Here is a 14,313-nt window from a genome sequence, read left to right as displayed (position 1 = left end):
CTATAGTGAGGTCCACGTTATAATGGCATTGGAGGAAGATAGGAGGCCAACGTTGCCGAACCTCTGTCTTGTCATTGCATTCTATAGACGGTAGCTGATACAGGTTTATTGATGTAATATTCGCTGTTCATTCTCGTTTAAAATAATCAATTATATTTTTTGAGCAAGAAATTATATTTTTCAATAATTTCATAATGAATTTTCATAGTTAAGATGAAATATTCTGTTAATTAATTATTAATTCTACATTGTTAAAGACGATCTGGCAACAGAACAAAGCAAGAAAGAGGTAGCGCTATCTGCTTTGTTGAATGATAGACAAGGATAGCAATAACATAGCTAATCAAACACTGTCATTATAGCGTGAACCTCACTATATCATTCATATCATTGAACAAATTCTATGGTGAGGTCCACGTTGTAATGGCAGTATTCGATTCACATTGGTGTTGCTATCCTTGTCTATCATTCCACAAAGCAGATAGCTCTATCCTCTACCACCTCCTCACTGTTTCCACATCATTCTACAACAATGTAGATATTTAGTTAATTGAAAAAATATTTGACCGAGCGAAGTGAGGTCTAAGATTCAAGTCGACGGTTTGGCATTTCTCTCAATGTTTGAATGTTTAAATGTTTATATGTTGCGCATTTACGGCGAAACGCGGTAATAGATTATCATGAAATTTGACAGGTATGTTCCTTTTTTAATTGCGCGTCGACGTATACAAAAGGTTTTTGGAAATTTTGCATATCAAGGATAATATAAAAGGAAAAAGGAGCCTCCTCCATACGCCAATATTAGAGTAAAAATCAGACTATAGAATTATTCATCATAAATCAGCTGACAAGTGATTACACAGATGTGTGGAGAAGCCAGTCTATTGCAGTATTTCCATAAGGTCTATAATTTCAATCAGGTACTTGTGGATGAGAATACTGCATGAGTCTACTGTTCACAGAACTACTAGTCAATCTTAATTTATTACGAAAATAGATAATTCCATCATTGAAAAATATATTTTCTTGGCGAATAAAGTATAATTGATTGTTTTAAATGAGAATGAACAGTTACATCAATAAACCTGTATCAGCTACCGTCTATAGAAGGCATTGACATGACAGAGGATCGGCAACGTTGCTGTATTTTAAACAAGAATTTGGGAGAGGAATAGCACAAGGTTACCTTATCTTTTCTCTCCCCCTATCATTTCGATGATGTACTTATTGTATAAATTAATAAAGAAGAAAAGAAAGAATGAACAGTTGATATTACATCACATACACCGGTATCAGTTCTCCTCTATAGAAGACAGAGGCAATGCTGAAAATCCTATCTTGCTCCAGTGTGGAGGTGGTAGAGGATAGCGTTATCTGCTCTGTCGAATGATAGACAAGGATAGCAACACCATTGCTAATCAAACACTGCCATTATAACGTGGACCTCACTATAGAACAAGAACAAAACCACACAAATGATACAGATAATTAGAAAGGAATTATCGTTCCTATTAGAATACAATAAGAGCCATAGTTACCTTTAAAGAAGCACTTTGACAAATGCTAGTACATTCAAAACCTTACAAACTGAAAGAGGAGGCATTTAATTTTAGACTCTCATTTTTTTCAACTCTTTTCTCTCTTTGCTTCTCTCACTCACTCTCTCTCTCAGATTTGTGACTCATCAAAACATTTGTCTATTTGTCACCAATCGTAAAAATACTAACCAATTGCTGCCAACGTAAACAAATCAATGCAAATAAGAGTAGTTAGAATTGCCTTTCAAAAGGTTCAAATGAGTTCAATAATACTTTAATCTGTCATTTATGCCTGTGTTGTGTTGAGGTCCACGTAAACAATAAATATCGGGGACCGAGCTTCGCTCTGGAGTACAAAAGCATAAAAAAATATTACGAGAGAAGAAATATTATAATAACACTAGCCGTCAGGCTCGCTTCGCTCGCCATATCCGTCTAGCCAGGGGGCTCCGCCCCCTGGACCCCCGACTGGATCGTCCAAGAGTGAGATCAGCAGGCTCGCTTCGCTCGCCTGCATTTTTATCATGTTAGGACGATCCAGTTGGGGGTCCAGACTAAACGTCTGGCTAAACGGATATGGCGAGCGAAGCGAGCCTGACGGCTAGTAATATAATATTCCCAAGAATAGCTCTGATTGAAGTAGCAATGCCCAATAATTTTTTCCGCGATAAATGCATTTCAATCTTCAACTTGGTGCCAACCTAACAAATTCAACTTAATGCCAACCTGACAAAATTATTAATTTAGTTACCAGTTAACAACTGTTTCGAAGAGGTACTCTCTCTAGATTATAGTTCTATATTAACATATGATATGGCCTTTTTTCAATTATATAATTAAGAGAATAAGAAGAATATACATGCTAAAAGACGAACTTTAAACTCTTAAAAACCACCCTTAGAGTTAAAATATTGCCAAAAGATTTCTTAGTGCGCCTCTAAAGGGCTAACTGAACATACCTACCAAATTTGAACGTTTTTGGTCCAGTAGATTTTTAGTTCTGCGAGCGAGTGAGTGAGTCAGTCAGTGAGTGAGTGCCTTTTCGCTTTTATATATATAGATTCATACAGAGATGTTCCATCTAATCACAGTAAATTGAGATTAATTCCTAGAGGAATGCAAAAAGTTCCCTCACAAAGGCCCAGTTGCACAAAAGCCGGTTAAATTTTAATCCTGATCAATTTGTTTTTATTAGTTTGAATAAAGTAGCCCATAGTAAAGTGATTTTCAAATTATGTTTGTTTTGTATATCGACACCGTTCCTAATGTATCTGTACATGATTATGAATTAGTTATTTGTATATCTAGAGTGAAAAGTACGACTTTTTCTCCCTGTGGGAAAAAGTTTGAAGCCCGAGGCGAAGCCGAGGGCAACAATTTTCCTGAGGGAGAAAAAGTATTTTTCGCTCGTGATGTACACATTTTTCCTCCATCTACATTTTTTTATAGAAACTGCAAATAAAATCATTTTAATAACTTACGTATTGGTGACAATGTTTCCTAACAACATAACCTAAAATCTAAAACTTTAAAACCGGTCATCTGATTGGCACTGCCGATTGCGCTATCTATCGGCTAAAGTTGTAACAATCAGCTGGGTGTTTACCAAAAATGGCTGACTCCAGATCACGCGGTTCAGATTTGAATTGCAGATCAAAAATATTTGTTGGCTGGTATTTTGAATAGAATAAGATATTTTTAAAATTGTATAAATTTTTATCGTCTACTTATATTAAGAATATAATATCATACAAACATATATTTCATGAGTTGATCAAATTTCTGGTTGTGGTATTGAATTCAGTTGACTCAATGACAGACACCTCTTTATGCTTTTCTCATCTGAGCTTAGACCTTCTAACCTATTACAATGTAAGTTTCAAAATAGAGATGCTCCCCATGTTATTTAAATGGAGTCACTTTTACTCCCTAGGGAGTTTTTCTGTTTTTTACTACCGAGGGCGAAAAAGTGACACTTTAGTATTATGTTTCAGGGAGTAAAGTAAGTACTTTAGCCAGTAGGTGGAGGAAAATTGATTTTTTTTATATATATAATATATATCATTACCTTCCTTAATGATACTTGACCACTTCCTGAATAGATATTTTATTTTTTGATTGTATGTATTATAGTATTAGTATTAGTACTGACAAGTTACCTGTCAAATGGGATTATTCCCAAAATTGATGTAACGTAATGATTATGAATAAATAGTTTTGAATAATTGATACCTGATTAGTATGCAAGACGCGATCAATGGCGGCTTCGATACGCTGCTTGGTCTCGTTGTAGGAGTTGATGGGCTGCTGGTTGCCTCGGCTCTCGCGCTGATCGCGCAGCCACTCAAACTTGATGTGCGACTGGTCGCGGCGCCACAGAATGGCCACGTTGTGCAGCAGCGCTTCACCTCCGTCTCCTACATCTCCTTGGTCATGGCCACCACCTTCGCCTCCTGGCCGACTCTGGTCGGCGGCGGCCTCTTGCTCTTCTGCTGTCGAGGGCGGACTTCCTGCAATCATCATTATAGTCTTCATCAAATAGAATACAGTATAATAAATAAATATAATCTTAGTGAGAAGGCCTCATGGAAGGCCAGAATTTCAAAGCTTTCCAAGGGACAGCATGTAACTAGGGACACTTATAAGAGAAAAAGTCTTTCCATTCGTACAAAACTGAAACATTACAAGGCAGTTCTAAGATCACAAGCAATGTATTGCAGTGAAACACTTTTCAATATTGATGGAAATGGAATTAAAGAAACTATAAGAAGAGTTGAAAAACGGATTCTTAGAACCTGCATAAACAAAAAACATGTAGTTGATAACCAGTTCAGACTCTTTCCAAGAGAACAGATTTATAGAGAAATTGAACCAATAACTGACGCAATGCGCACAAAGAGAATTTCTTTCTTTGGACATATTCTCAGAGCCCCAGCGAATCGATTGTTAAGGAGACTTATTGAAAAATTCATGAGTGCGGAAACAGACAGAGCCACAATTCCTTGGCTTGTGGAAATAATAAAAGACATATCGGAACTAAATTTAACTATTGACGATGTCAAAAATCGCACAAAAATCTATAGGGAAACCATCACTGACAGAAAGAGGATCTTATCTATAAAAACAATTAGGAGAAGGCAACAGTTTTGTTCAGATGAATTGAGAGAAGAAAGATCTGACAGAATGAAAAGGTACTGGGAAGAAAGGAAGAGAATTGAAGCGAATAAACGAAGAAAGAGGACTAACCAGAGACTACAGTGATCCTATGTGGTCATAAAATTGAAAAAAAAAATAAACAAGCAAATGTTTATTTCCCAAAAAACTAAAACTACTAGGCCTACATCAATTACAGAAAATATTAGATAGTTTACAATATTACATACAATAGTTAGTTTTCCTCTTTCTTGTTTTAACATTTTGACAGGGCCTTGTTTGTACTGTTGTTTGTATAGTGATGAATATTTGAATTCTTCTGGGCTTACTTTAGAAGTAGTTATGTTTATGTGTTTATATAATGTATATCGTATATAGTTTTAATCACATTAACTTATAACCTTCTGACTTGCATAATGTTAGTATAGTTTTGACTTTGTCTATTGCCAATGTTGCTTAATGACAATAAAAATTTCTTATAATGTGTCCTCTACATGTTTAGTGTTTCCTGTGAGGAAATTGACCTACTCCACTATGGCCTACCATGTTCTAGAGTGGGTTTTGTTTGTTTTTTTGAGCGAATTAGTAATTAGTTGGTGTTTAGTAAGTCATTGGGTGGTTAGTTGTATTTGAAATAATGTTTTCTATGTTCTGTCTTCCTTTGCTCAACAACCAATTGTTCAATTGTTCACTATTGTTTTGAACTTTCTAGGATGATTAATCTGTGTGGCTTTACGCAACTAAATTGTAATAATAATAATAATAATGATTAATCTGTTTACGGTTTGCAGGAAGTCGATTATAATATAATTTTGGTGCTAAATGATTGAAATGTCTGGTATAATAGAACAGAATAGCTCATGTGTGAATACCCACATAAGAAACAACAGTTTTCATTTTCTATAAAAGTGTGAACACTCCCATAAGAAACAACAGTTTTGATTCTTAGCTCGCGTGTGAGCACTCCCATAAGAAACAACGGTTTTCTTTTTTTCGCACATGTGTAAATACCCCCATGAGAAACAATGGCTTTCATTTTTTAGCTTATGTATGAATACCCCCAAAACAATCAACAGTTTACATTTTTTACCCACGTGTGAACACTCCACTCCCATGAGAAGCAGTGGTTTTTATAATACTACACATGACATTGTGTGAATACCCCCAAAAGTTTTAATGATTTATTTATTTGCCAATAACAAAATACAAAAAAGCTTTACAAAAAATAAATATAAGTATATGCTACTGCACTTAAACCAAGATACATACATTTCTTTAATTAGATATAATAACGAAATGATATCCTTTACATTACAAACAATAGTTTTAAAATGAAGATTGAATTTATGATCACATGCATAAGTACAGTAGGTGAGGCAAAAACACCGGCAAAAGGAAGATTCCTTGTGCGCCAGTGTGAGTCGTAAATCAGCTTAATCAGGGATGTAATATATAAACTTGAATCTAGCGTATGAAGTGTTCGAAAATATAATTTATAATATGAAGTTGATTATTGTATAAAAGTCAACCATTGGAAATAATTCAAGTTTAGCCATGCCTCTATGGCTCTTTTTCTGTGTTTATTATTTCGGAAATTATTAAGTGGAAATTCACTTTCTAGTATATTTATGAATTTACTGCTAATGTTGCCTTAAAGTTGAAGTAAAGTTGCCTTCTAAGAAGAGCTGAGTTGGTGTTATATATTTCATATTTTCTTATTGTATTAGGTCTAAGATTATAATTTATGTCATCGGCTAGAGGGGAATTATGCTCGTATTTAAAACTGTAATTTGTTATGCAACTAAGATATAACTGTCGTATAGTTTTAACATCAAATTCACTGAACAAAATCTTACTATCATAAGTTCTAGGTTTGTTTATATATTTTATTTATTATCATTTGTAGGATTGTTTATATTGTGTTTTAAAACACAGGTTGAAAAGCTGCTACAGAGAACCCATTATAATATAATTATAATGAAGAAGAATTTTTCAATTTGCCTGTGGATGTGATACTACTTATTATGAGTGATGATTATTTGTGTGGTCCATAGAATTATCAGTTAGTTTTATAGCTGGGATTTTATTCTTGATGACACCTAATGTACATTGAAATGTAGAGATAGAAATACAAATGGCATGAATGTCTGATAAACATGTGATAAAATAATTATTCAAAAACGGTACTGGGATTTATATTTCAAGTATTTCATTACAAGTAGTCCTAAACAGCCCAGGTCAATTAACATCTCCGACAAATAAGAAGACTGAATGATACCAAACTCACAATGGCAGTCTACCACTCACTCATAATGTCACACATCCGCTATGCCATTATTGTGTGGGGTGGGTCGTGCCAGAATTTGGAGAGGGTGTTCAAGCTCCAAAAAAAGCTGTTAGAGCGATCAAAGGTATTATGCCTTTAGAGTCCTGTAGGAACCACTTTAAAGAATTAGGCATACTAACCGTTCCCTCTATTTATATCTATGAGGTGATTATGCATGTTAGAAGAAAGACAATGACTAGAAATGCTGATTCACATGGATACAATACTAGAAATAGAGGAGACAATGCTTCACTGTATCACAGAACAGCTCTTTTTGAGAAAAAACCGACATATATGGGCCTTAAATTTATTAGAAAGCTTCCTACTCACTTGAAAAATTGTGAAGATGTCAATGTTTTTGAGAAGGAATTAAAAAGTTTTTTGATGCTTGGAGTATTCTATACCACAGAAGAGTTTGTGTGTAGAGAGGGTTCCTTTGTGTGATTTTTTTCTTCTTTTTTTGTAATACTGTATGTATTATAAATTTTTGACAATTCCTATACTCTGATTAGAGTCTCTGGGAAGCTTTAAAAACAAACAAACAAATCTATTCTATTGAGAGCCAATAGTTTTCAGAGTGAGCGCATATACCTTGAGTGAGCGCATTGACAAACTCAGCCTGCCGTTCCTGATAAGGTGCGTACAGATATACGCGCCACCAACATGAGCTATTCAATTTTAATCAGCTGACTATATCTGTATTTTTACAGAAACGGTATAAGATATAGATATAAAAAGCTTGACATCAGCTGTTTAAAAATGAATTGCTCATGTTCGCAGCGCGTAAATCTGTACGCACCTATAGACGTACATGAAGCGTACCCCGTTCTCTTGGACTTACCCTCAGCCTTATGTGTGAACACCTCAATAAGAAACAACAGTTTTCATTTTACGCCTATGTGTGAACACCCCTATAAGAAACAACAGTTTTCATTTTTTGCCGATGTGTGAACACCCCCATAAGAAACAACAGTTTTCATTTTCGCCCATGTGTGAACACCCCTATAACAAACAACGGTTTTCATTTTCAGCTCATGTGTGAACACCCCCATAAGAAACAACAGTTTTCATTTTACGCCTATGTGAGAACACCCTCATAAGAAACAACAGTTTTCATTTTACGCCTATGTGTGAACACCCCTATAACAAACAACGGTTTTCATTTTACGCCTATGTGAGAACACCCTCATAAGAAACAACAGTTTTCATTTTACGCCTATGTGTGAACACCCCCATAAGAAACAACAGTTTTCATTTTACGCCTATGTGAGAACACCCTCATAAGAAACAACAGTTTTCATTTTACGCCTATGTGTGAACACCCCCATAAGAAACAACAGTTTTCATTTTACGCCTATGTGAGAACACCCTCATAAGAAACAACAGTTTTCATTTTACGCCTATGTGTGAACACCCCTATAAAAAACAACGGTGTTCATTTTACGCCTATGTGAGAACACCCTCATAAGAAACAACAGTTTTCATTTTACGCGTATGTGTGAACACCCCCATAAGAAACAACAGTTTTCATTTTACGCCTATGTGTGAACACCCCCATAAGAAACAACAGTTTTCATTTTACGCCTATGTGAGAACACCCTCATAAGAAACAACAGTTTTCATTTTACGCCTATGTGTGAACACCCCCATAAGAAACAACAGTTTTCATTTTACGCCTATGTGAGAACACCCTCATAAGAAACAACAGTTTTCATTTTACGCCTATGTGTGAACACCCCTATAACAAACAACGGTTTTCATTTTCAGCTCATGTGTGAACACCCCCATAAGAAACAATAGGTTTCATTTGTGAATTACCTTGAGTGAGCGCATTGACAAACTCAGCCTGCCGCTCCTGATAGACGTACATGAATCGCACCCTGTGCTCTTGCGCCTGACCCGCGTTGCCCTTGTACTCCTGAGCGATGCGTCGCAACGTCTGCCTCAGCGCCTGGTGCTCGGGTGCATACTCCTGTGAGACCAGCACGACGCACAGGCGTCGCCTCGAACGCCACCAGCCAACCGGGCACAGGGCGTCCAACATCGCCTACACAAACAAACAAACAAACAATCAAGACAAACAAATTCAGAATCAAACTCTAGAATATTGTCTAGAAATACGGTGCAACGTCAATTTATTTAGGCTGGTTACTAACAGGTGATGACATAACAAGAAGGTTGCAAAAGGGGCAATTCTGCGCATGTAACATTTTTTTTTCATTTCATTTTTTTCATCCCACTGACCACCTATGAAAGGGGTATAAGAATTTGTCAATTATAATTTAAGTCGTCAATCTTTGCATTCTATAATGCAAAAAGAATTCCTCACTGGAATAAGGACAAACCTGCAACAACTCCTCCCTCACCTTAATTCTGAACTTTTCACCTGTAAGAGCTTTTATGCGTGTTGGCAATGAATTATAAAGCTGAATTCCTGCACTCTTTACCCCCCTCTCATACATACCAGTTCGATGACTCGTCTCTGAGGTTTTGTCTATATCTGGTATTGTATGAGTGGAACAACTCTCCTATATTGAACCTATCTTTATTCCTATCAATAAAACAAAGAGCCTCTAAAACATACACACCTGGTAGTGGGAGAATCTTCAACTCTTTGAAATAATCTCTACAACTTGCTCTAATAGATTCACCCACCATCACTCTAACTGCCCACTTTTGAATCCTAAAGGACTCGCCACACCAAGCTCGCCAGTACCGCCGAGGTAGTACCGCTGGTGGTAGTTTTCTCGGCTGAGCACGCCACACCGAAAAACGTCTGCTAGCGGTAGTCTCCGAGTAGTGAGTCTAGTAGTGGGGGGTGAGACGTACTAGTTGCGTGGTGTTGCAAGGAGGAGAGGTGCGCATGCGCTACCTCTTCGAATCGCCTGCCATGTATTCAGGTTGAGCGCGCCACACTGAGCTCGCTTTGTCCGCCGTACTACCTCTCAGCGAACTTTTGTTGAATCGCCTAGCAGGCGGTCGTAGGTGGTAGTGCGCCGTACTACCGCCGCGGTAGCGAGCTCGGTGTGGCGCAATCAACCTGAATACATGGCTAGCGATTTTTAAAACTTCGCTACCGCCGCGGTAGCGAGCTTGGTGTGGCGTGCCCTTAAATGTATGTATTGCATGAGTTGAATTGCCCCAAAATATAATGACACCGTATGAAAGAAGAGAATGGAACACAGCAAAATAAACACTTCTAAGCGTTCCTGCATCCAGCAATTTCTTCACGGTTCTAAGAACAAATACTGCTGAGTTTAGTTTGCTTTTTAGCTGGTCTAAATGAGGTCGCCAGGAGAGTTCAGAGTCCGGCACTACTCCAAGTACCTTTGCCTCAAATTTTATAATAATTATTATGAATATTATTGTCTTATCTAGAATGATAAAACATCACTTTCATTAAAAATGCTTGGTACTACGCAACTCAAGTCGAGGCTCGACCAACATGTCGAGTCGACGCTCGACTAAGTCTCACAGTCGTGAGGTCGCGGAGACTTGAATCGACTGGTCTGAGTGTCGCCATTTGAAAGCACATCATGCTGCGTCGAGAAAACACTGCCTCTTCTCGACTTGAGTCGCGTAAGTGTGAGTTGAGCCTGACGGACGGTCGTGCTCTGTAACCGGCCATAGATGTCAAAGGCACTAATTTACTTGACGAGAGATAGTACCAAGGTTTTCTCAATGTATAGTTAAGTATAGTTTGGCGGGAACTATAAATGAATAACGTTATACCATAGAGAAACAATAGCATAAGTAGATATCCCAAGGTATAGGGCGTTTATGTCGCAACTTTTACTGTCAACTCAAGCCGATAGTTCATGTAATTCTTTCCCTTGAAGCTGTGTGACGCTGGTAGTCTCTCATATTGTGCCGTTCATACACTCTTACACTCCCAACAAAACAGTAAAAATCGGAGAGACTAGCTACGTCATAAAGCTTCACAGGAAACCTGATATGAACCTGACGTACGCACTGACTGACGGTTGTGCTCTGTAACCGGCCATACATGTCAAAGGCACTAATTTACTTGACGAGAGATAGTACCAAGGTTTTCTCAATGTATAGTTACGTATAGTTTGGCGGGACCTATAAATGAATAACGTTATACCATAGAGAAACAATAGCATAAGTAGATTATCCCAAGGTATAGGGCGTTTATGTCGCAACTTTTACTGTCAACTCAAGCCGATAGTTCATGTAATTCTTTCCCTTGAAGCTGTGTGACACTGGTAGTCTCTCAAAGAATATTGGACATTGATATGTCCAAAGCTCCGCCAATTTATGTAGATGCATAACAATATGATTATTATCTATAGTTATTATATTACAAATTGCTTTTTCATATCATATACAGTTCAATAATTATTTTCTTAGTCTATATTATGTAAATTCATCTATAATTTTGCTGTATTGTGAGCTATTGTATATAAGTGTATAAGCCAGTAAATATTGTAATCTACATAAATAAAGTACTCAATCAATCAATCAATATTGTGCCGTTCATACACTCTTACACTCCCAACAAAACAGTAAAAATCGGGGAGAGACTACCTACGTCATAAAGCTTCACAGGAAAGAACTACGTGGACTATCAGCTTGAGATAACAATAAAAGTTGCGACATAAACGCCCTATAGCATGGGATATCTACTTATGCTATTGTTTCTCTATGGTTATACCCTGATATGAAGCAAGGTGATGATTTACCTTTACTCAAATTACTATTCAAATGGCTATTTGAATTTTCATCTATCTGTTTACCCTGTTGTCAATATTTAGAGTAGCAGAAGTCTTCGGGGTGAATTACATCATTTCATTGGGATTTTCGTTTAATAATAATTAAAAAGAAGCAAGAACCAAATAAAAATATAACTGAACTTAATTCCCTTATATAGTAATGTCCACGTTACAGTATTTGATCAACATTGGTGTTGCTATCCTTGTCTATCATTCCACAAAGCAGAAAGCGCTATCCTCTTCTACCTCCACACTGTTCCCACATCATACTACAACAATGTAGAAATATATAGTTAATAACAAAATATTCAATATCAATAATGGAAATGTATTATTTAATCATTGGAAAATATTTTTTCCTACAGATACCCTGAAAAGTGACCATTTGTGCACTGATTGCAGGCTGCAAAGAATCACTTTTCCGCACTAGTGCGCAAAGTGAGTACTTTGCGTACTCCAGATTTGCAGCATGACAACGCAAAATAGTTAGTAGGTTATATGGAGCACCAGTGCAGCAAAATCAAAATTAAGTTGGTAACAGTGACTGCTGTGGCTGCTATAGTGAGCAGACGTGCAACCAAGCACAACGCGCTAATTATTAAGTAGATATTATAACCAAGGACAACGACAGCACAGTGCCACCACAGCACACACCACACAGCTGCCCCCCGCCATTCAAACACACATACATTATTCAGGCAATTCTACCCATAATTACCCACTTTTCATATTCAATGGTAACTGTAGGAAAAATTTAATGTGAAATACGTGCGCAAAGTTCGTTTGCTGCACTCAAGAAACCATTCCGCCCTCGCCTACGGCTCGGGCGTAAACGTTTCTTTCGATGCAGCAAACTGTCACTTTGCGCACTAGTTGCACAAATAACTATTTCCTACAGATACCCTGAAAAGTGACCATTTTTGCACTGATTGCAGGCTGCAAAGAATCACTTTTCCGCACTAGTGCGCAAAGTGAGTACTTTGCGTACTCCAGATTTGCAGCATGACAACGCAAAATAGTTAGTAGGTTATATGGAGCACCAGTGCAGCAAAATCAAAATTAAGTTGGTAACAGTGAGTGGGCTGCTATAGTGAGCAGAGGTGCAACCAAGCACAACGCGCTAATTATTATTCATTATATATTATAACCAAGGACAACGACAGCACAGTGCCACCACAGCACACACCACACAGCTGCCCCCCGCCATTCAAACACTACTACATTATTCAGGCAATTTTACCCATAATTACCCACTTTTCATATTCAATGGTAACTGTAGGAAAAATTTAATGTGAAATACGTGCGCAAAGTTCGTTTGCTGCACTCAAGAAACCATTCCGACCTCGCCTATGGCTCGGGCGTAAACGTTTCTTTCGGTGCAGCAAACTGTCACTTTGCGCACTAGGTGCACAAATAACTATTCCCCACTTTCACCTTGATTGAATTGTATAGTTATAATTATTATAGTTCAAAATTCAATACATTCAAAAATTTCACTTGAACAGCAAAAATACAAGAAACCAATCATAAGTTATAAGCTTACCTTGTTGAATCAAAGTTTTTCTATTGGAATTAATAGTATCGTTTTCTGTTTTGGTACTCGTCACCGACACTCAAACTGTGCTTTTGCTGGTTTCGCCCCATTAGTATATTATTATGCTAAAAATTATACATCTTATTCTAAAATATTAAATTTTGTAATCTGTATTTATTTGTGAAAACTTTTAGTAAGGCAATAAAATTTGATTTGAATTTGAAACTATATCCTATTAGGAAATCTATTCCGAAACCATTCCGACCTCGCCTATGGCTCGGGCGTAAACGTTTCTTTCGATGCAGCAAACTGTCACTTTGCGCACTAGTTGCACAAATAACTATTTCTTGACCAGTAAAATATAATTTATTATATTGACGTTTCCTACTAACGTGTGAACACCTACATAATAGCATAGAGAAACAATAGCGTAAGTAGATATCCCATGGTATAGGGCGTTTATGTTGCAACTTTTACTGTTATCTCAAGCCGATTACTGTCGATTATCGTCGATTTTTACTGTTTTGACCGGGTAAGAGTGTATGAACGGCACAGTATGAGAGACTACCAGCGTCATAAAGCTTCACAGGAAAGAACTACGTGGACTATCGGCTTGAGATAACAGTAAAAGTTGCGACATAAACGCCCTATACCATAGCATATCTACTTATGCTATTGTTTCTCTATGGTTATGAAGCAAGGTTCGGATTTACCTGTGAGGAGAGACGAGGCAGTAGTAGATACTGGTTGTTGTTGATGATGTCGTGAATAGTCTGCTTGGGAATGTCGGCCATACTGACTGATGCGACCGGCTGCTCTGTGTTCTCGTTGAACAGCAGCAGACTGTCTTTGTCTGGTTGCGTCTGGAAACGGGTGCGAATGCCAACTGTGTCTGCACTCGTTGTCTGCACAAACCTACACACAACAAATAATAACCTAACCTTGTGCTATTCCTCTCCCAAATTTATTTAGATAAGTTTTCACATAGTCCGAAATAGGTTAAGTCTTGTCGTTGTTCACTTCACA

At 37.3% G+C, this 14,313-nt stretch overlaps 1 protein-coding gene across 1 annotated transcript in view; it reads right to left on the bottom strand.

The window, feature by feature from the left end:
- Nucleotides 1–14,313, bottom strand: part of LOC111056750 (dnaJ homolog subfamily C member 16) — a 50,731-nt gene that overhangs the window by 22,017 nt on the left and 14,401 nt on the right. Inside the window, exons 7-9 of the mRNA XM_039441004.1 lie at nucleotides 14,001–14,202; nucleotides 8,836–9,064; nucleotides 3,771–4,048 (exon numbers count right to left, since the gene is read on the bottom strand). Coding sequence (XP_039296938.1) covers nucleotides 3,771–4,048; nucleotides 8,836–9,064; nucleotides 14,001–14,202 — 709 coding nt within the window. The remainder of the gene's footprint in view (nucleotides 1–3,770; nucleotides 4,049–8,835; nucleotides 9,065–14,000; nucleotides 14,203–14,313) is intronic.

Source organism: Nilaparvata lugens, chromosome 14 (assembly GCF_014356525.2).
Source record: "Nilaparvata lugens isolate BPH chromosome 14, ASM1435652v1, whole genome shotgun sequence".
In the NCBI taxonomy this organism is placed as follows: domain Eukaryota; kingdom Metazoa; phylum Arthropoda; class Insecta; order Hemiptera; family Delphacidae; genus Nilaparvata; species Nilaparvata lugens.
This window is presented reverse-complemented; position numbering and strand designations above follow the sequence as displayed.